A 22,714-nucleotide genomic window follows, 5' to 3' on the forward strand; every position below is an offset into this window, starting at 1 on the left:
AGCTGGGTGGGGGTGGTGGGGGTGTGGGCTTCCCGATCATGCCCCGAGGCAGGCCCAGCTCCGGGTTCAGCATGTCCATGTAGCTCTGTATGTCTGCAGCTCTAGCGCTGGAAAGCTCTGGGGAGGCAGAAGAAAGGGCCAGATTTGGGAGCTTGCGGACAGGCTGTTCCCCAAGACAGACTCTCCGCCACCTGGAAACAACTTGCCGAGGGCCACAGTGGGCTCCAGGGCACCACTTGGTACACTTGCTGTGGCCCCTGGCGGTGCTGGGCTTCCTCTCCCTGGCCCTGCCCTGCCCCAGTCCAGCACTTATTGGGAGATCAGGCACTCTGGTTTGGAGGGGAAGCACCGAGGCTTTGGTGTGTCTAGAGGGCAGGGTCACCTGGAAGGGGAGGGTCTACTCCTTGGGAGTACGGATGGCCACATCTAGTCTTTGCAGGGCACCCCTCCCGGGGCTGGAGGCCACCATCTGGCGGCGTAAAGCAGGCATTGCAAGGGGACGGACGCCCATGCTCAGGGCATGGTCAGGGTGTGTGTACACACATGCCTGTAGTCTGCTGAGGCGATTGTGCATTTGTGTGTGTTTGAGTGTGTATGCATTTGTGCACGTGCCTCTTTGTATTGATGAATTTGTGTGCATTGCACTGTGGACATAGTTGTGTGTGTGTGTGCATATCTGTAGTATGGAAATAGAGCATTGTGTGCTTGTGTATAAGGTGGGTGTGTGCAGATATTAGCATGGCTCTGTGTGTGTGTTCATATTTGTATGCTGTATGTACACATGTACAAGCGTGTGATTTTGTGTGTGAGTAGCTGAGAATAATGAATGGTGGGCGGCACACGTGGATTTTGTGTGGGGAGAGTACATGTGGATGTACACGTATGTTTGTGATGAGCACACACACGCATGAGTGACATCTGTTTTTCAGCAGAAGGGGTGTCTCCTCCCCATGTTTAAGAGCAAGTGATGAGGGTAGTCTCTGACTTTGGCTGTGGCAGGGTGGCCCAAGGCCAACCCTCACAGCCCAGTGGTCTGGCTTCAGTCTGCTTCCCCTCCCCCTCTTCCTCCTTGGGCACACTCACCACGTGGAGGGTGCTGGCCCTTGATGCTGGAGTGGCTGGAGGAGCAGGAGTCATAGTTGGAGAGGGTGCTGGTGGGCGAGCTGAGGTCAAAGTTCAGCGGCTGGACTGACACCGTGGTGTTAGGTGAGGACATGCCTGAATCCAGCTGCTTCGCCTCCAGCTCTGCGGATGGATCCCGGGAGAGCACGCGGTGCTCCACGCTCTGAAGGGGAGGGAGGGAAGCCATGAAGGCAAGTGCACCCCAAGATGCGTTGCTCTCCAGGCTAGGGTCCCACTCAGCCATGCCTTCACTGTGGAATCTTGGTCAAGCCACACCCCTCTCTGGGGTCTCTTCTGCATCACTAGAGGGTCTCTCAGGTTCCTCCAAGTTAAGATTCAAGCCCAGCCCCACCAGGCAGCAGGACCCAGGTTCCTGGGAAACTCCCTCCCCTGGCTCCTCCCTGATTAGGAGGGTGGAGAGATCAACGAGGAGGGGGCCTTGAGCTGCACCCCAAGGGGAGAACTGCCAGGAGATGGGCCTTCTCCCTTAAGGATCAGAGGCTCCATGGGGAGGCGCACAGCACAGGCCCATCCCTAGTTATCTGGCTGGCAAGCTAGCGCTCCTTGCCGGACCTGGGACCTGGGGCAGGCTCCCAACACCAGCCCGGCCTGTCTCCTGATGGGGCCCTTGGGGTAAGGGTGGGGCCTGGGTAGCCAGCTGAGCAGTGATGGGCAGCCAGAGCTCAGGCTGCCAGGCCTGCCATTCCCCCGCCCTGCCGGGTCTGTGCCTCTGACCACAGGCCTGTCCCCTCCCGGTGCAGAGGGGAATGGGGTGGGGGCCCTGCTTACATTGCCCATGCTGCCCCTGCTGCCGGCAAGCCCGCTTGCTCCGCTGCCTCCTACCCAGGCGTGCTCCTCCTTGCCCCGTGCCCCCTCCCTGCCTAAGAAGTGTCACAGGCCCCCTGGGAGAGAGAGGCAGGCCTGGCACCAGGTAATGGCTCGGCGGCTGCGCTCATTGGCCCCGTAATTAGGGGCTCTGCGGGAGTGTTTGCCTTTTCTGGGCCAGCATCTTCTGTGGCTTGGATCTGTCACTGCCGAAGCTGGGCCTGCGTGGGTGAGAGAACCAGGGTACACATCCCCCACCCATTCCAGGGGACCAGGCCCTGCTGCCTACCCCAGGAGTCAGGGGAGCCATAGGAGGTGGCTTGGGCAGCACCCAAAGGTGCTCTTTACCTGGCCAACAGCAGTGGGTGCTGAGGGCACCAAGCCCTGACCCCTGTAGGCAGCAGATAAGAGGCTGGGCCACAGCAGGTGTACTGCATCTGCCCTGAGTCACCCAGCTCTGCAGTCTGGGACAGTGGCTTCAAACTTTCCCTCTCCCACTTACTAGCTATGTCATTTCGGGTGAGTCACCTATGCTTTTTGTGCCTAAGTTTCTTTATCTGCAAATGGGGATAACAGCACTACTTGCCCTGCTGAGCTCCAGGACATGGCACCCAGTAAATGACACATAGTCAGCTATTTTTTTTAGATGGAGTTTCATTCTTGTTGCCCAGGCTGGAGTGTGGTGGCGTGGTCTCGGCTCACTGCAACCTCCACCTCCCAGGTTCAAGCAATTCTCCTGCCTCAGCCTCCTAAGTAGTTGGAATTACAGGTGCCCACCACCACACCCAGCTAACTTTTGTATTTTTAGTAGAGATGGGGTTTCATCATGTTGACCAGGCTGGCCTCGAACCCTGACCTCAGGTGATCCACCCACCTCAGCTTCCCAAAGTGCAGGCATGAACCACCATGCCTGGCCTGTCAACTTTTTTTTTTTTTGAGATGGAATCTTGCTCTGTCACCAGGCTGGAGTACAGTGGCGCGATCTTGGCTCACAGCAACCTCTGCCTCCTGGGTTCAAGTGATTCTCCTGCCTCTGCCTCCTGAGTAGCTGGGACTACAGGCGTGTGCTACCACACCTGGCTAAATTTTGTTTTGTATTTTTAGTAGAGATGGGGTTTCACCATGTTGGCCAGGATGGTCTCGATCCGCTGACCTCATGATCCGCCCGCCTCAGCCTCCCAAAGTGCTGGGATTACAGGCGTGAGCCACCGTGCCTGGCCTGAGCCACCGTACCCAACCAACTATATTTTTTAATGTACTGTGAAGAGTAAGTGAGATTACACCTTTAAGGCACTCGGCAGGGTACCTGCCTAAGTCAGAATCCAATGAGTGGTGTTTGCTGTCCTATGACCACTAGCAGCTGCATCCAGAGAGGCCCTCAGGTCCTCTGGGCCCTAGTGCCACCCCACGGTCCCTCAACAGAGTCACAGACTCTCTTAGCTAAAGGATACCCACCATTGATGCAGCAATGCCTTTCCCAGTGTCCATCCTGGCTTATATACCCTAGTGACAGAGTGCTCACTTCCTGCTGGGCCACTCATTCTCTTCTGGGCACTCTTTCTGGGGCGGAAGTTCATCCTCAGGCCTGCCTGCAGCCTCTGGCCTTTGGACCTTGCTGTGTTCTGCAGCCCCCAGAGCCAGGACCATACCCCTGTGCTGGCAGGGAGGGCAGATGCACAGACGGTGCTCAGGGCACAGACCATCTACCTTCTTCCCTCCGGACCTCATTTCACAGACCCTCCATGGCCAGGCTGCCCCATGGAGTTAGTTCGCATCCTTTTGGGGTTGGCTGCGAGGCCCACTCTCTTCCCTGCCTATTGCCTCAAAGCAGGCATTGTACCAGCTGGTGCAGAGCCCTGCACTTGGAGACATCCACAGGTGAGTTCAGGTCCCAGTGGGTCACTTCATGACTGTCTCACCATAATAACATAGTTTAAAAAGAATAGTATGGGTTTCCAGTTATGAACCAGCCATGAAGTCAGCAAATGTACGGTGCAGGGGCTGAGAGGTGGCTCCTGGCCAGGCCATCGAGGCAGGTTCTCCACTCTACCACTTACTGGTGATGTGATCTTGGTGCCTCGCAGACTCAGTTTATCCATATGTGGAACGGGACACTTACACTGTCTTCTGCAGAGGTGGCTGTGAGTTATACCCAAGCTAATGTCTATGGACGGGTAAACGAGCCTAACTGCTCCCAAGGGGGCCTGTCTTGTGATTTCTCCAGCCTTACCCCTTGGGGTGAACCTGTTCTTCCCTGTCCTCTTTCTGTTAACCTTTGTGCCTCTAATCCCTCAGTCCCCAGTAGGCAGCGGTTCTGGGCTGAGAGATCGTGTGGAGTAGTGGGCTTCACGTCCCTGAACCTCAGCTTCCCCCTTGGTAAAATGGGGTGACGACACCCACCACTGGGATAGAGGGGCGAGAAGAGAGAATGCCACAGGAGCAGCGCAGGGATCGTACCAGGTTCTCCACAGTGCGCAGGTAGCGGGTGCAGTGGCTGTGGCCGTTGAAGTCCGACAGGTCGGCGGCCGTGTACCCGTCGCGGTCGCGGACGTCCAGCTCCGCGCCATTCACTACCAGGATCTGGCAGCACTGCGGGGGCACGCAGTGAGGACCCGGCCCCGGCCGCGAGCTGGGACCCCCACACCCGGGCAGGGCCATGCCGAGAGCTTGGTGCCAGCAGAGGGCGCGCGCCCCAACCCCGGGCCCGCGCTGACCTCTAGCTCCCCGTTCTCGGCGGCGTCGTGCAGTGGGGTCCCGCCCCACAGGTCAGCCGAGATCTCCCCGCCGTGCAGCAGCAGCCAGCTGAGCACCTTGGTGTGGCCGCGGCTCGCCGCGAAGTGCATGGCGGTGGCGCCGTCTTTGTCCTGCTCCGACAGGCTCACGTCGGTGCAGCTCACCTGGGCAGGAAGGGCGGGGAGAGAGGGGCGGGGGCTGGGCGCCAGGCCCCTGCGGGCCCCGCCCCCTACACCTCCCGGTCACGTCCCCGTTCCCCGCCCCACCCTGATGGCCCCACCCACTCCCCTCCCAGCCCTGCCGGCTCCGCCCCGCCTCCCCTCCCCCATCGCCCGGGCCCGGAGCTCACCAACCACACGATGACCGGGCTGTGGCCCATCTGCGCCGCGGCGTGCAGCGGGGTCATGCCGTCGAGGGCGCGCGCGTGCGGGTCTGCGCCGCATTCCTGCACCAGGTACTGCGTCACCTCCAGGTGGCCCTCCTGGCACGCCAGGTACAGGGGCGTGGCACCGTTCTTGGTTTGGGCATTCACTCCTCTGCGGAGACACAGTGCCCACGTTGGGCCTTCAGCGCCTCACCCTCTCCGAGGCCTCTTTAAGCCCCCCGCCCCCTCCCGGGGAGCCCTGAACGTCAGGGAGAGTGGGTGGGAGAGGGCCCTGTCACCGGCCCGCTGCCGCCCCTGGGGCTTCCCCTGGACTTAGTCCTGAGCCACCCTCCCTCAGAGGCCCCTGAGAGCGTCCGACCCAGCACTGCCCTGCCCTCAGTCCCCCCTTTTTTTTTTTTTTTTTGAGATGAAATCTAGCTCTGTCGCCCAGGCTGGAGTGCAGTGGCTTGATCTTGGCTCACTGCAACCTCTGCCTCCCGAGTTCAAGCGATTCTTCTGCCTCAGCCTCCTGAGTAGCAGGGATTACAGGCATGCGCCACCACGCCCCGCTAATTTTTTGTATTTTTAGTAGAGAGGGGCTTTCACCATGTTGACCAGGCTGATCTCGAACTCCTGACCTCGTGATCCACCCACCTCAGCCTCCCAAAGTGCTGGGATTACAGGCGTGAGCCACCACGCCCAGCCTCAGTCCCACTTTTTAACCGATGTCTACAAAGATGTGGTGAGCTTTCCTCTCCACCCGTCACCCACTGTCACCATGAGTCCCCACACGTGCTGGGTCTGACCTCTATCCCTTTCGTCATGTGCCCCCTCCATCTGGAATGCCCTTCCATCCTCCTCCCTCTTGAAGACTCAGTCCCCATCCCTCCTCCATGACGGCCACCCTGATTTATTTCCCCTTTGCTGGCCTCCACCCCACGCTGCCCAGGGCTGCTATGAGCATGACCTGTCATGCTTGGTTGACCATAATTGATTTTGACCTTTGCCTCCCCCAGAAGACTGAGTTCCCAGAGGGCAGGATGGTAAGGGTTACCAGACGAAATGCAGTTCATCCAGTTTCAATCTGAATTTCAGATAAACAGATAATGCTTTAGTATTCTATATCCCAAATATTGCATGGGACATACTTGTACTAAAATACAGCTTGTTTATCTGAGATTCAAAGCTAGTCAAACGTCCTGGGTTTTGTTGTTGCTGTTTTTGTTAATCTGGCAGCCCGCGGGATGTCCACTATGTACTGAATGCTTCTGCTGTGCTAGCTCTGGGCTGTGCTAGCTCTGGGCTATGGCACTAGCAGGCAGGTTCTTCTTTTTTTATTTTTATTTTTGAGACTGAGTCTTGCTCTGTCATCCAGGCTGGAATGCAATGGCGCAATCTCAGCTCACTGCAAGCTCTGCCTCCCATTCTTCTGCCTCAGCCTCCCAAGCATCTGGGACTACAGGCATGTGCCACCACGCCTGGCTAATTTTTGTATTTTTAGTAGAAACCCAGTTTCGCCATCTTGGCCAGGCTGGTCTCAAACTCCTGTCCTCAAGTGAACCACCTGCCTTGGCCTCCCAAAGTGCTGGGATTGCAGGTGTGAGCCACCGCACCCGGCCCAGGTTATTCTTAAGTCCTATCGTCATTCTTATTTCGTGGAGGGGTAGTTGAGGCTAGGGCCACGTCTTGCTATGGTTAGTAAAGTACCCAGTGAATGCCATATTATTATTATTATTATTATTATTATTATTATTATTATTGAGACAGGGTCTTGCTCTCTTGCCCAGGCTGGAGTGCAGTGGCACAATCTTGGCTCACTGCAGCCTCCACCTCCTGGGTTCAAGTTATTCTTCTGCCTCAGCCTCCTGAGTAGCTGGGACTACAGGCATGTGCCACCAGGCCCAGTTAATTTTTGTATTTTTAGTAGAGATGAGGTCTTTCCCCGGCTGGTCTCGAACTCCTGAGCTCAAGTGATCCTCCTGTCTCGGCCTTCCAAAGTGCTGGGATTACAGGCGTGAGCCACCGCGTCCGGCCATCAACTATTTTTATTAATTTACTGTGACCATCAACTGCGATTACACCGGTAAGGCACCTAGCAGGGGACATGCCAGAATCAGAATTCAATCAATGGTACAGCTGCAGCTGGGGAGGCTCACAGGTGGGGCTGGAGGGCCCCGGACTCTGTGCCATCACCCATAGTCCCACAACAGAGGCACAGACTCAGCTGTCTCCTCGGTCACACAGCTGGTAAGTGGCATTTGAACACCCATCTGTCTGTGTGATGCAGAGCCTGGCCAGCAATATGGGCATGCAGGGAGTGAAGAGATGGAACGTGTCTCAGGGGCTTCTCCTGGGGCCTAGCTTTCGGCTGTCACTGTCCTCGTTCTCCCAGCCTAGAGGGGGCCTAACTGGGGAACAGGAAAGCTGTCCTGGCTGCTGGGCGGCTGGATGTGAACAGCCCAGGGTGCAGTTACCACCAAAAGACACTAGGTGGAGCCACAACCTACCCCCAGACCCAGGAGAAGTTCCAGGTTGGGGGCCTATTGGGTTCCAATTCACCTTTTGTGCCCAGGAGGCCAATTCTTCACAGGACTTCACATCCTGCCCATCTACCTCCCCCAGTCTGTCACCCCCGAGATCAACCACATGCTCCACCCCGCATCCATCCCTCGCTCAACCATCCAACTACCCATCCACTTGTTGCCTGCCCATCAATGTGTACCAGGCCACCCCCCTTTGCCCATCCACCCTCTTGTCCCCAACACGACTTAGCCCCTCTTCTGACCCCTGTCACGTGTACCCTTTACCTCCCTCTCACACACATCCTGAGACCCTCCCAGCTGGCATCTCCCTGTCCCTAAAGCCCTGGTTCTCTGTCCACTTCCCTGACTCCTGAGACCCCCAAGGCTGTCTGCAGCCCCATGGACCCTCACTCACTGATTTCTCCCCCATCCCCACTCCCTAGACACAGGGCTGCCATTTGCTGGGGCTGATGTTGGACCTGGCACTTCATGATGGTGCGGGGAGCAGGCAGCATGCCTGGTGATCCAGAGAGGGTCCCGTCGACACAGATGAGGCAGACAGAAGACCCAGCTATGTATCTATGTTCAGACACATGCTGGCTCATGGCTGCCGGCCTCCACACCCCAGTGCCAGCATCATCCCCATGCACACTCACATGCTGGTGCATCAGGGACAGGCTGATTAATGTTTCATGACCAACACTCAGTGGCCTAAATTATTCACCCCGTAACCAAGGCACAGTGAGTGCCGGGGTCTTGGGGATTGGGGGCTGGTGGGGGCCCACTGGGTTCTTTCTGCAGAGGCCCACAGTGATGTGCATAGCTGCGGGGGGCCAGACCTGTGGTGAGCTCTGCTCTCCCAGCACCCCCGACTTGGCAGAGATCCATGACCCAGGGGTGCCCAGCCAGCCGGAGAAGGTCTGAGAAGCTGGCAGCAAGCAGGATCTGAGCAGCAGGGGGCAGTGGTACCCACAGCCTCCTGCAGGGCCGCTGGCTGGCACTCCCAGCCCAAGTTCCTGGCACAGAATGAGCCCTCAGTAAGTGCTGGAGCTCGTCACCATTCTTATTAGTATTTGCATCTGCACTCATGTGCCCCATTATGGAGTCAGAGCCTCCAGCTTGGAATACCCCAGAACCTGGGGCAGATATGCTGATGGGCTGGGTGGGAGGGGGTCCTGGCTCAACATCCCCTTCCACCTTGGCCAGAGGGCAAGAACAATGGGCACTCTCACAGTCACTGGGGAGTATTACAAAGATATGGATGAGCGTAAGGACCCAAATGAAATTCCCATCACACACCTGGAATCCAAGCACCTTGGGAGGCCAAAGCAGGAGGACTGCCTGAGCCTAGGAGTTCGAGACCAGCCTGGGCAACATAGAGAGACCCCCATTTCTACAAACAATACAAAAATCAGCCAGGTGTGTTGGTGAACAGCTGTAGGCCCAGCCACTCAGGAGGCTGAGGAGGGAGGATGATTTGAGTCCAGGAAGTTGAGGCTGCAGTGAACTGTGATCACACCACTGCACTCCAGCCTGGGTGTCCGAGCAAGACACTAAAATAAATAAATAAATGAGAACATAAACAAAATTCCCATTACTGGAGAGATGAAATTAATAAAAGTAATAAGAGTAAATAATAATAATAATAGTGATAGCAGCCACCATTTACTGAATGATTACTCTATCTCAAGCACTGTGATGAGTACCACACACACGTTCTCTCAGCTGGTCCTTGTAACAACCCGACAGGACAGGTGTTAGCATGGTTCTCCTGGTACAGATGAAGAAACTGAGGCACAGAGAGCTAAGATCACTCTATGAGAAAGAGGCAGAGCCCCGATTTGAGGCTGTGTCTCATGCAGAGCCTGCTTCCAACTCCAAATGTGCCACGTCTGCATCCCTTCTGCTCTTGATCGGTCTGTCCCGCTGCCTCCCTCCCTTCCACCACGCAGACCACTGCCCTTCCCCGCAGACCTCACTGCTGGGAACTCAGGAACACTGCCAGCTGCTGGGGCACAGCCCCACAGGAGGACCTGTAGGGAGGGCCCCGGCTTCACTAAAGGAGGACCTGGCTCGAGTCCCGTGCCTTTGAGCTGTGCCACAGTCTTGCTTCTTGTCTCTTTGTGTTCCCAAACCCATCCATGAAATGAGGGCAAGAGTCGTCATCCCGACCTTGTGTGGAGCACCTGAGAAGTGCTTGCAGAGCCCTGAGCACGGGCCTGGTGCCTGGCGCACAGCCATTGCTGAACTTTATGATCCTTCCCTGTGCCTGGGAGGACCAGCCACCAGGAGGGCCCATGACTGGCCTGGCGTGTCCAGGTACTGCCAAGTATGGGCCAGGCTGGGCATTATTTCTGCTGTGGGGAACACTACCTAGAGGGGAGAGAAGGGGTCCTGGGGGAGACCTCTGGCTCCCAGACCCCTGCCAGCTCTAGCCCCGACCACGGTGACAGCTGCAGAAAAGTGCTCCCAGACCAAGCGCTTGCTCTTTGCCCTGGCTTTGACCCAAACCCTCTTTGTAGGTCAGAGGCTCCCTGGTGATGATCATATAAATCATGATTTGTTTGCTTTCTCCTGGGAACAAAGATGCTATGGATGAACTGTAACTATTCATCAAGTCACCTCTGATTACACAAAAGAAACATGGGTCGCCCGCGCAGGCTGTGGGAATCTCTGGCGGAGACTGGTGCCAGCTGACTGCCAACGCCGCCACAGGGAGTGAGCTGCCCATGGAGCCAGACTCAGGCTGAAGACTGATTCCCGCATCCCTCCCCACTGCCAGGAATGCCTCCCCAGAGGGAGGCCAGGAAGAGGCTGTCCCTCTGAGATCAGTCCAGTTGCGGTCTATGACTGCTTTGAATTGAAATTCACGGAGCCTTTGGTGGCTCTGCGGCTCTTGGCTTCCTCCAGTCACACTTCCTGGCCTATGTTAAAAGATTCCTGGCCCGGCGCGGTGGCTCACGCCTCTCAGCGCCTGTAATCCGCCGCAGCCCTCTGGGAGGCCAAGGCAGGTGGATCACAAGGTAAAGGAGATCGAAGACCATCGCTATGGCTAAACCGGTGAACACCGCCGTTCTCTACCTAAAAAATAGCAAACAAGACTAGCCGGGCGAGGTGGGCGGCGGGCCTGTAGTCCCCAGCTACTAAGGAGACTGCAGGGCAGAGGAATGGCGTGAAACCGCGGGAGGTGGAGCTTGCAGTGAGCGAGATCCGGCCACTGCAGCCTCCAGCCCGGGAGAGCGACAGAGCGCAGACTCCTCTCAAAAAAAAAAAAAAAAAAAAAAGTTCGCCGGCCCGGGCCCGGTGAGGTACGCCTGTAACGTCCCCAGCACCTTTGGAGGCAAGGGCAGGTGGATCAGCAAGGTCAGGAGATCGAGACGCAATCCCCTGGCTAGACACGGGAACACCCTGTCTCTACTAAAAAATAGCAAAAAATTAGCCGGGCGTGGGTGGCGGGTGCCTGTAGTCCCAGCTGCTTGGGGGGCTGAGGCAGGAGAATGGCGTGAACCCGGGAGGCAGAGCTTGCAGTGAGCCGAGATCACACCACTGCACTCCAGCCTGGGCAACAGAGTGAGACTCTGTCTCAAAAAAAAAAAAAAAAAAGAGTCCCAAGTAGGCCTGGCCCAGGGAAGAAATGCAGCCCTGATTTGAGAAAGGTTCTACACCCCAGCCTATCAGCTAGCATGGAACAGTTCCAGAAGCCTAAAGTTACCTGCAACTCTCCCAGCCTCCCAGGTCTTCCTCCTGGCCCATAATTAGGCCAAATTTGACCCCACCTGAGGCCTCTACACGTCCCTACATCACTGCCAGTTCCATCATGGCAGGGCTGTGAGGCCGACCCTCTTTTCATTAGGGTCTCAGCTCTCCTCTCCTCAAAGACACCTGGCTTCCCTGACCCCTCAACTTAAAGAACCATCCCCTTCACTTCCTACCAAACTGCCCATCTCACTATATAGCACTCGTCACTCCTGAATCATCTTGTTCTCCTGTTCCTCAGACCCATACACACGTGGATAGTAGAGTGTGTGGCTGACGTGATGATGGGCCGGGCAGTTGGGTGCACCCAGTTGCTGTTTGTTGAATGAATAAATGTGAGAAGGGACATCCAGGCCAGGAGTCAGGGATGTCTCTTCACTCATGGCCTCAGCCTGTTAGGGCAGGTTAGGTCCACTTGCCAGACAGGCTCGGGAATGGCCAGAGGGGAGTTTTGTCTAGGGTCACATGCAATGAGCTGTAGGCAGAGGACAAGTCCCTGGGATTCCATGCCCCACTCATTCAGCAGACGTTTACTGGAGTCAGGCTCTGGGCATACAGAGCCTCCCGGCCTCATTAGTCAGGGAGAGATGGGATGAAAACACACATCTGTCTGTGTGATGCAGGGCCTGGCCGGAAATCCAGGCATGCAGGGAGTGAAGAGACGGAATGTGTGTCAGGGGCTTCTCCTAGGGACTAGCTATCGGCTGTCACACAGGATGCACACAGAACGCAAAGCCAAGCAACCACAGGGCGTCCGGGTGCAGTGGCTCACGCCTGTAATCCCAACACTTTGGGAGGCCGAGGCAGGCGGATCACCTGAGTTCAGGAGTTCGAGACCAGCCTGGTCAACATGGTGAAACCGCATCTCTACTAACAATACAAAAATTAGCCGGGCGTGGTGCCACGCACCTATAATCCTGCCCACTTGGGAGGCTAAGGCAGGAGAATCACTTGAACCTGGGAGGTGGAGGTTGCAGTGAACCACGCCACTGCACTCCAGCCTGGGCGACAGAGTTAGGCTCAAGTCTCAAAAAAAAGGGCAGCAGGGAACAAGGCCAGCGGAAGAGTGAGTGGCCATCATGGGCACGGGTGACAATTTCAGCGAGGCTCAACGTTGGCCCTGCTGAGGTGGGGTCTGAGCAAAGAGTTGGAGGAGGGCAGGGAGCAGGCGGGGATCCGCCTCTGTGAAGGCAGGGGCGCTGGCCTGTGGGAGGGGACCACAGCCCGGAGTGGGGACGGCCTCTGGGCCATTGTAAGGAAGTGAGCAGCCTTCCCTGTCAGTGGCCAGAAGCCTGTGATGGGACTTACTCTTTTTTTTTTTTTGAAACGGAGTCTTGCTCTGTTGCTCAGGCTGAAATGCAGTGGCGCAATTTTGGCTCAATGCAACCGCTGCCTCCCAGGTTCAAGTGATTCTCTCATGCCTCAGCCTTCCAAGTAGCTGGGACTACAGGTGGGAGCCACCAGGCCCGGCTAACTGTTTTCCCCCCTGAGATGGAGTCTTGCTCTTGTCGCCCAGGCTGGAGTGCAGTGGCGCGATCTTGGTTCACTGCAACCTCCACCTTCCGGGTTCAAGCAATTCTCCTGCCTCAGCCTCCCAAGTAGCTGGGATTACAGACGCCCACCACCATGCCCAGCTAATTTTTGTATTTTTTTAGTAGAGATGGGGTTTCACCATATTGGCTAGGCTGGTCTCAAATTCCTGACCTCGGGATCCACCCGCCTCAGCTTCCCAAAGTGCCGGGATTACAGGCGTGGGCCACCACACCCGGCTAATGTTTTGTATTTTTTAGTAGAGACGGGGTTTCACCGTGTTAGCCAGGATGGTCTCGATCCGCCTCCTGGGTTTCAGCGATTCTCCTGCTTCAGCCTCCCAAGTAGCTGGGACTACAGGCACGTGCTACCACACCCAGCTAATTTTTGTATTTTTTAGTAGAGACGGGGTTTCTCCATATTGGCCAGGCTGGTCTTGAACTCCTGACCTCGTGTTCTGCCCGCTTCAGCCTCCCAAATTGCTGGGATTACAGGTGTGAGCCACCGCACCCAGCAGGACTTGTGTTTTCAAAGGCTGCGGGTGGAGATGGATGGNCATGCCCAGCTAATTTTGTATTTTTTTAGTAGAGATGGGGTTTCACCATATTGGCTAGGCTGGTCTCAAATTCCTGACCTCGGGATCCACCCGCCTCAGCTTCCCAAAGTGCCGGGATTACAGGCGTGGGCCACCACACCCGGCTAATGTTTTGTATTTTTTAGTAGAGACGGGGTTTCACCGTGTTAGCCAGGATGGTCTCGATCCGCCTCCTGGGTTTCAGCGATTCTCCTGCTTCAGCCTCCCAAGTAGCTGGGACTACAGGCACGTGCTACCACACCCAGCTAATTTTGTATTTTTTAGTAGAGACGGGGTTTCTCCATATTGGCCAGGCTGGTCTTGAACTCCTGACCTCGTGTTCTGCCCGCTTCAGCCTCCCAAATTGCTGGGATTACAGGTGTGAGCCACCGCACCCAGCAGGACTTGTGTTTTCAAAGGCTGCGGGTGGAGATGGATGGGTGAAGGCCAGGGCCTTTTAGGCTTACTGGCTCCCCTTTTAGGCTCCCCTTTTCCCTTCCTTAGTGCACAGCCTCACAGAGCCTGGCTGCTCCCATGGCCCATCTGAACCCAAGGGGTTCAGGTAGCCCCCATGTGGCGCAGAAAGGGGGTTTCTCAGAAGCCCTGGGACACCCCAGCAGTGTGCTGCTTACAGAGCCCTGGGGCCCAAGGCTCAGCTCTCCCCCTTAGAAGGGTAGGACAGGCACACTAGCCCTGGTTAGACAACAGCTGGGACCAGGAGCTGCTGGTGGAGACAAGAGATGGTCTCCTGCTGTGAGGGGCTTCTCCGGACTCCACCAGGCCCTTCCTTTCTCAGAGCCTCCACCTAGGTCAGGGACTCAAGGACAGCAGCCACCTCCTCAGTGTGGACACAGGCCCCACCCCCACACCCTGCTACCGGGTGAACTGACAGACACCATGCGTAGACCTGGGGCTGGTGATTAAAAGGAATGAGCCCCACGGCCTGTGCCAGAATCAGGGGCCTAGTGGGGAAAAGGACCACCCCAGGCAGAGCCTCCAGCCTTCTAAGGGGGAGAGTTGAGCCCTGGGCCCTGGGGCTGTCTAAGCTGAGAGCTGCTGGGGCTTCCTGAGAAACCCCCTTTCTGTCCCAGGTCGGGGCTGCCTGAACCCCTGGGCCGTGGGAGCAGCTAGGCTCTATGAAGCTTTGCACAAAGGAAGGGAAAAGGGGAAGTCTCCAGTGGACTTGAAAGGCCCTGAGTGATTAGGACCTGGACCAGGAGTGGGAGAGAGACCCAGAGAGGAGGTACAGCCTGCTCAAGGCCACACAGCAAGCCAGGGGTGACCACAGCTGGTGGATCAGCCTCTCTAAAACACCATTTCTGTACCTGTCAGCTCCATGAGGTAGGGACACTTGTCTGGTTCACCAGCATATCACTGGCATTTCGAATACTGCCTGGCACATAGAATATGCTCAATAAGCCTTAGTTGAATGAGTCCATCTGTAAAATGGGCTGATTGCAGAGCTACTGCTCGGGGTGGTTGTGTGGCTCGGATGACACTGGGTATTGCCAGACGCCTAGAAGATACTCAGCACCAGGTTCTTTTTCTTTTCTTTCCTTCCTTTCTTTCGTTCATTCCTTTGTTTTCTTTTTAAACCAGAGTCTTGCTCTGTTGCCCAGGCTGGAGTGCAATAGCATGATCTGGGCTCATTGCAACCTCCGTCTCCCTGGTTCAAGCGATCCTCCTGCCTCAGCCTTCCAAGTAGCTGGGATTACAGGCATGTGCCACCTATACAGGCATAGTCTGGCCACACACCCAGCTAATTTTTGTATTTTTGGTAGAGACGGGGTTTCACCATGTTGGTCAGGCTGGTCTTGAACTCTTGACCTCAGGTGATCCACCCGTCTCGGCCTCCCAATGTGCTGGGCTTACAGGCATGAGCCACCGTATCCAGCCCTAGGTACTTTCCAGTCGTACTCCAGTCTAGTCTGGTTGGGGTAGGGGAGGCTTTGGGGGAAGGAGGTACCTGCTGAAGTTGATAAAATCTCTGGGCTAACTGGTTTTCCCGCTTGCTGTGACTGGCAGCACCCAGGAGCCTAGGGGAAGAGCCTGGAGCCTCCTCACTCCCCAGCCTGGAAGCTCTAGCCTCAGGGTCCCAGCTGCGCCCAGGTTCCCCGACCCCCACAGTCCCGCCCAGCTGCTCAGGCCCTGGGGCAGCCAGAAGCAGGTGTGAGGGGGTCAGAGTGAGCTCCTGGGCTCCAGGACCCTCCTGGGAGGGTGGCCACCAGCCTTGGGGACACCTGCTCTTCGCCCCTCCTCACTCTGCCCTGATTGGGGGTCTGGACCCTCAATCCGCCCCTTCATCAGCCACTGGAGCTCCTGCCAGGAGGGTCAACCCTCCCAACTCAATCTCCCTGAGACCCAGGGCCTGGGACTTGCCCAGCCCAGCTCCTGCCAGCCCCATGTCTCCCAACTGAGAGATCCCTTTTCTTTTTCTTTTTTTTTTCCCTTGAGATGGAGTTTCACTCTTTTTTTTTTTTTTTTTGAGACGGAGTCTCGCTCTGCCGCCCAGGCTGGAGTGCAGTGGCCGGATCTCAGCTCACTGCAAGCTCTGCCTCCTGGGTTTACGCCGTTCTCCTGCCTCAGCCTCCCAAGTAGCTGGGACTACAGGCGTCCGCCACCTCGCCCAGCTAGTTTTTGTATTTTTAGTAGAGACGGGGTTTCACCGTGTTAGCCAGGATGGTCTCGACCTCCTGACCTCGTGATCCGCCCGTCTCGGCCTCCCAAAGTGCTGGGATTACAGGCTTGAGCCACCGCGCCCGGCCTCTTGTTGCCTGGGCTGGAGTGCAATGGCACAATCTTGGCTCACTGCAACCTCCGTCTGCCGGGTTCAAGCGATTCTCCTGCCTCAGCCTCCTGAGTAGCTGGGATTACAGGCATGTGCCACCATGCCCGGCTAATTTTGTATGAGAGATCTCTTTTCTACAAGGACCCAGAGGGAGGGTCCTGCGTGGCAGCAGCCCCTGAGGTCATTGTGACAAGTCCTCTGCTTCTGGGAAGACTTAACCCCATGAACGGGATAGACAGGGAGGTGTGGGGGATGTGCAGCGCATTCCTGCAATCTGAAGCGTTTTCTACTATAACACCCCAAGGTGTAGCCCTGGAATCAGCTGAGCTTTCCCGAGGCTGTCCAGCCTTCCAGCTCCTCTGCAGTGTGTCACTTCCATTTCCCATGGCCACCCACAGCCTCCCTGGGCAGGATCAAGTTTCCCACCAGCAGGTCCGGGAGCCCTTCCTCCCTCAGCACTCACCCACGCACCAGCGAGAGAGCTGAGCCTTGTGAATAATTCACAGCCATTCACAGCAGGCCCCGGAGGCTTGCAAGAGCATGAAGCTGGGCCACCTGGGTCCCTTGATTACGTCCTGTGGCCTGGGGCAGCTCAAGCCTCTGCCCTCCCTAGCTCCCAGCCCTCATATCCACAGCCTTCGTGAGCAGGAATCCCTACTCCCAAGGTAGGAGGTTAAGTGGGTACACCAGCCCCCAACCCCAGTTCCCAGCTGCCCCTCCTGCATGAGCCCAGCCTGGCAACCACACAAAGACACCTTCTTATCAGCCGAGTCACACACCGCTGTGGGAAACGGAGCCCAAGCCCTCTGTCCACCTCCCTGAGATTCATGGTGACTCCTGGGGGGCTGGCGGCTCATCAGTCCAGGCCATCTGGCCACTGGGTCAGCACCAGCGCCCAATCACACTCAGCAGCTGGCATGGTCTGGAAGGGGATCAGGGTCCCCCAGCCCCGGAGCCCTGGAGGGCGTTCCACAGCATAGCCAGTCTTCCTAACACCTGGGATCCCAGCCCATGGAGGGATCGTGGCTCATCCCAGACCTGGCTTCTCAGTGAGGAAGGCTCGGACTGGCGGTCCCCACCAGCACTTGCAGGAGGAGGGGCTCAGCGTCTTTCAGCTCACACTTGGGCCATACTGGTCCCGCCATCAGGAGCACCTGCCCCTCTCAAGACCTGTCCTTCTCCTCTGCTTGAAGTGAGGGGGTGGGACAGGTGCATCAGAATCACCGCTGTGAGGATGGGGACATGTCCCAGGTGTGGCTCCCAGGCCCCAACCTGGAGAGTCTAACTCAGGAATCTGGGACAGCCTCCAGGAGGTGCTGACAGGAACCAGTTGGAACCCTCTGCTCAGGGGTCCCTGGGGCCTCCTACTCTAAATCCACTGACTTTGACACGATCCAAACTCTAGTTTGTTTGGAAGCAGTGGATTCATACTGACGCGGCCACCAAGAAGGCCTGGCAGGGCTGGTTGTGAAGCGCCCCTCCCCGGGGTAGTAGCTGTTGGGTCTCCCACTGAGTGAACCATGGAGCCCCTTCTTAGTAAGGATGGAACCAGGCCCAGCTCCCCTCTCCTGGGCCAAGGGGACCACTGGAGCCCGGCCTGGTGGGTCCTAGGGCCACCCTACATCCACGCCAGTGTGCCTGGGCCCAAGAGGCTGCAGCTGCTGTAGCCACCTTGCCACATGGTCATATGGCCAGAACTGGCCTTCAGCCTGCTCCCTGGTGGACAGGGGCCCTGCAGGCACACCCAGAAACTGACCAGTGGGGGGACAGGACAGACCCTCTCACCTCGTAGCTGCTGTCGTCCTGAGGCTGGGTCCACATTCACATTTACATCTCAGGCTCCCACTTAGACTAACGAGGGTCAACTGTCATAGCACCCCACTCCCCGTTCAGACCCCTGTGGCATCTGGCACCCTACCCTCTCAGACAGGGCCTGCGCAGCTTTCCCCAGGATCCCTGCCTCCCCAGGTGCACCTAAGACCTGAGTCCCTCGCTCCCTCCCCCAGACTCACATGTGCCCCCTGCTCTGTACAACCCCCCCACCCCACCAGGGGGAGCTCCCAGCCCACTCCCCAGGAGGTTTGGGAGCCCCATGCCTCCCTTGATAGTGGGAATGGGCTGAGGGGCCACAGGAGATAACAATTGCTCTCTGGATGGCCTCCAGCCAGGGGTTCTGGGGCCAGGAGGTGGGGTGGGGGTCTGGGAGGGGCCTTTCTCCCTTAACTGCTTGAGTAACTGATGGGGTTCCCTTTCCGCCTGTTTGACTAGGGCCTAGGAGGCACTCCTGCCCTTGCTTCTCCCCACTCCATCCTGAACAGTCTTGCAAATGAGCACAGCCTGAGCCAGAGAGAGCCCCTGCTGCAGAAGCAGCCCAAGGGGAACAGGTGACCTTGGCCTGCGTGCCCAGCCTCCTAGGCCCAGCTGCGTGCGGCTGGGCAGCTGAGGATGCTGGGAGCACCTGCTTGCAGGGCTCTGGGGACAGCCCCAGAAGGGGTTTTCCAGGAGGGGAAAATTTCATGTTGAGTGGAAGCCATTTATCTGGCCTGGCCCTCTGGCCCCAGGATGGCCACTGGAGGGATCATTGTCCTGGAGTGTCACAGAGACGTGGAAAATCCCAGGCATCCCCCAAAGCCCTGGCCCAGCCCACCCAGAGTACCCCTTAAGAGGGGTGATCTTACTCAGGGTAGTGCCCGACGAGAAGCCTCAGGGAGGGGAAGTCTCCTTTGGCGGCGGCGTAGTGGATAGGCAGGGCGCCCATATCTGTGGCCGCGGTGGGGTCCCCACCGCCATGATGCAAGAGCCAGTTTACCACCTCGGGGTGGCCGAAGCGGGCAGCCAGATGCAAGACTGTGGCACCAGAATTGTCTTTGTCCTGTGGGAGGAGAGCCGGTTCAATTCCTAAAGCCTGTTGCTGCCTCGCCCCTGGCTTGGGCCACTCCCAGACTCCCACAGGCCTGGAGGGTGGCTCTGTGCTCTCTGTCTTCCCTGGAGGGATTGGCCAGGCCTCACTCAGCAAGGTTTTTTTTTTTTTAGGTCATGTGGATCCTGGGTTTGAGTCCTGCTTCTGTCCTTGGGCAACTAATTGGCCCTCTCTGAACCGTAGCCAATAGGCAGCAGCACCATGCAGGGCTTTCAGAGGCCTGCCAGTCCTGACTGCGAGCTGCCCACACCACAAGTACCTGGTTGTCACGGTAGGAGACTGGCTCCAGGCCCAGAACCACAGCCCTGACTCCCAGGGGCTCAGGGAATGCCTGAAGGAGTGACAGAGGGTTACTGGGCTGAGCAGGGCCAGGAAGGGGGGCTGTGGGGCTGTACCAAGCTAGCATCAGGACTGGGGGGCACCCCCTGCATCCAACACTTGCCCCCTCTCTCTGCAGCCTTCCTAGGTGTCACGTGGGAACACAGACCTCCGCCTTAGTGCGCCTCCAGCAACCCGACTTCAGTGCAGAAAACTGCCCCTCCCCCAGCAGACTCGCCAGCGCCCAGCCGCAGGAGCAGCCTGTGTTCTTGCCCCTGTGGAGGTGGAAGTTGCTGGGTACTGGTGGGTGGGTCCGGGGCAGTCAGCCAGGGGTGCTAGGTGCAGGCTAGTGGTGGCCCCTGGGAGGGCTTGGACCAAACTCCCCCCAGGGGCCTCAGAGTGGGTGCGGCCAGGGGTCTGGGCCCAGAACTGCTGAATGTGTCATCAGTGTCCACCCCACTGTGTGTGTCTGCTGAGAGAGGGGCTGGAGGGGAGTGCCTATGGGACCTGTGCTGGGAGGAGAATCCCCAGGAACATCTAGACACAGTGGCTGCTGCACTTGGCAGAGTGGACACTGGTTCGGGAACAGAACAACCTCCCAGCACCAAGCACCTAGGACGACAGAGGGGTAGGCAAGGTCGCGGCTGCAGGAGGCAGTGCGCGAACTTCACTAGGATCAGGAAGCAAAGCCTCTCTGCCCCGCCTTGCCCAGAGACAGGGCACTGTGGTTACAGACTGGCAGAGGCAGCAGGAGTTGGTGAGAGACCCCAGGCCTCAGGAAGCCGAATCACAGTGGGAAGAGAACCTCTGAGATTCCTGTGAGAAATGCAAGGAGAAGAGGTCGCGGAGGGAGCTGGGGTCCCTGGGGCCACTGGTAGGGTCTTCAGGCAGCCTGCAGGGTGGGGGCAATGGCCTGGCGGTCCTGCTAAGGAGGCAGGGAGGAAGACGGGGCAGAGAATATCATGGCCCACAGGAAGCTGAGGACAACACCGAGGCCCCTCCTGTGTGCTAGAAAACTGAGAGTCGGGGGGACCAGAGACTGGTTCAGTCTATCCCCTCTGAGCCCAAAGGTCAGGGCTCGCTAGCGGGCACCCGGGCAGAACCATGGTGAAATGTGACCTGAGCCCCAGCTCCTGAGAAAGGCGCTCCCTTCCTGCTGGCCTTGGGGACTGTGGGTCTGAGGCTCCAGGGGTCCCACTGGCTCTGGGCCTGTCAGTGGTGAAAACTGTAAGGAGAGGGCCACAGACCTCTGGGCTCTGGCCTGTGCCTGTCCAGGCTGTCCAGCTGTCCAGGCCCCAGGAGCCTCATGTGCGGTGGACCACACCCTAAAGCAGCTTATCTCTCTGGGCTGGGCAAGCCCAAGGATCCAGGTCATGCCCCCCACACTTTCTCCCCCCGCACCCAAGCCTGCCCAGCCCAGAGGGCAGGAGACTTGATAAGCTGGGCCCAAGGCCACCTGCTCCTCCCAGTTCCTCTGCACTGGCCAGGGAGGCTTCTGGCCAGGGCTGGACACTGGATCAGGGAGGCATGCCACCGCCCAAAAGAGTGGGCATGGGCCACGTGGCCAGCAAGCCCTGGTAACAGGGCCCACTGAGAGATACCAGGTGGGCCATCTCCCAAGAAGGGTGGGAAGGGGGGCCTGCTATCTGAGGGCAGAAGGTGGGGGTGGCCTGGCCATCTTTGGGGCATAGTAAGCCAGTTTAGAGTTACCCTGACTCCTCTCCTTCCATCTCCAGGTCACCCAGTGGTCTAAGTGGAAAATTAGTTCTGGTTCCTCCCTCCCGCGGCTACCCCCGCAACCAGAATTTCATCCAAATCCCTAACCTTGGCTAGGATACTCTCTGGCCTGGCCCTGGCAGCTTTTCCCCTCCTCACCCGCTCTGAACACGCTGCCTGCGGCTGGCCCTCCAACAGGACAGGAGTGTGCACGCCTCAGGGATCTGCACTTCTTGTTCCCTGTACCTGGAACTGTCCTACCACTGCCTGGCTGGCTACCTGCTTCTCAGCAGCCAGGACTGCCCTTGGAGGTCACTGCTCAGAGTGACCAGGTGGGGTCTGGAGGCAGCAAGAATCAGCCTGGGTTGGAGAAGCAGCTGACAACTGGGAGCCCTGACAGCACTGATGTCCCGGGGTCAGCCTGGGTTATGGGGAGACCACCATTTACCACGGCCCATCACCCTTCCCCCACACTGGCTGGGACACCTGTATCTCAGCCTGGGGTGGGCTGTGGGACTTTGCCCAGCCTCCTTTCAGATCCGGTCCTGAAGGGCACGGGCGTCTGACTCTGCTGCCCAGGCCTCACGTCCCCACCCATTCCCAGGACTACAGGATCAGTGCTTTGTTTCTCCCGGTACATACTAGTAAGCACCAGCCCCACGGAGGCCCCTCCCTTCTGGCTCCCATCACCCAGGTGCGCTTCCAGGGAGCCCCCAGGCTCGCCAGGGCATCTGCCCGAGTACTGGCAAGCCAGGGAGCCCACTCACCTGAGAGCCTCTGGAAGGAGCTCCGTGCAGGGCTCAGCTGGGCCAGGAGGTGCCAAACCCCACCCATTCTTGAGCCCTGGGGGACTCTGGGCCAGGACCCTCTCCGTAGGAGGAAGCCGCAGCGCCCCTGGCGAACCGCGCGGACCCACCTGCACTCTGCAGCCGCCCTGCGACAGCAGCCACTGCAGGCAGGCGAGGTGGCCGGTGGCGGCGGCGTCATGGGCCGGTGTGGCGCCGTTGCGGGCGCGGGCCGCGGCGGGGAGGGCGGCTTCCTCCACCAGGAAGCGCAGACAGTGCAGCTTCCCCGCGCGAGCCGCGTGGTGCACGGGCAGCGCGTCCAGCGGGTCGCGCAGTGAGGGCCCCAGCAGGCCTGCGGCGTGCAGCGACCTCAGCACGACCTCTTAGCACGTGATCCAGCTCGCCCTGCCGCGCCGCCTGCAGCGCCTGCTCCAGGGCCATGGTGCCGCCTGCGGGCGCCGCGACTTCCGAACTCAGCGCCTTCCCCAGGACCCGCCATTGCGCGTGTCCTCGCGAGCCGGACGGCAGCCCGTGGGTGCGGCGTCGGGGATCTGCGGCCAGCGAGGCGGAGCGGCTGTGGGCGCCGGCCTCTGCTGCCGCGCTGCCTGCGCGCTCCGCTCCGCCGAGCTCTGGGGCCGTCAGCCGCCCGACGCCGGCTTAAGCCTCGGCCCGCCTCAACCCGCCCCGCACCACCGCCCCGCTGTCTCTGGCTCGAGTCCCCGCCCGCCCCGCCGCGCCGCGGGGACACTCGTGCGACTGGG

The 22,714-nt window shown here is 58.4% G+C and overlaps 1 protein-coding gene across 1 annotated transcript in view; it reads right to left on the reverse strand.

The window, feature by feature from the left end:
* Nucleotides 1–22,461, reverse strand: part of ESPN (espin) — a 38,776-nt gene extending 16,315 nt beyond the window's left edge. Inside the window, 8 exon segments of the mRNA XM_017856001.1 lie at nucleotides 6–117; nucleotides 1,084–1,285; nucleotides 4,405–4,536; nucleotides 4,662–4,844; nucleotides 5,030–5,216; nucleotides 18,893–19,086; nucleotides 22,085–22,330; nucleotides 22,332–22,461. Coding sequence (XP_017711490.1) covers nucleotides 6–117; nucleotides 1,084–1,285; nucleotides 4,405–4,536; nucleotides 4,662–4,844; nucleotides 5,030–5,216; nucleotides 18,893–19,086; nucleotides 22,085–22,330; nucleotides 22,332–22,394 — 1,319 coding nt within the window. The 5' untranslated portion in view covers nucleotides 22,395–22,461.
* Between the last annotated feature and the right edge of the window lie 253 nt (nucleotides 22,462–22,714).

Source organism: Rhinopithecus bieti, unplaced genomic scaffold (assembly GCF_001698545.2).
Source record: "Rhinopithecus bieti isolate Rb0 unplaced genomic scaffold, ASM169854v2 scaffold_40368, whole genome shotgun sequence".
Lineage (NCBI taxonomy): Eukaryota > Metazoa > Chordata > Mammalia > Primates > Cercopithecidae > Rhinopithecus > Rhinopithecus bieti.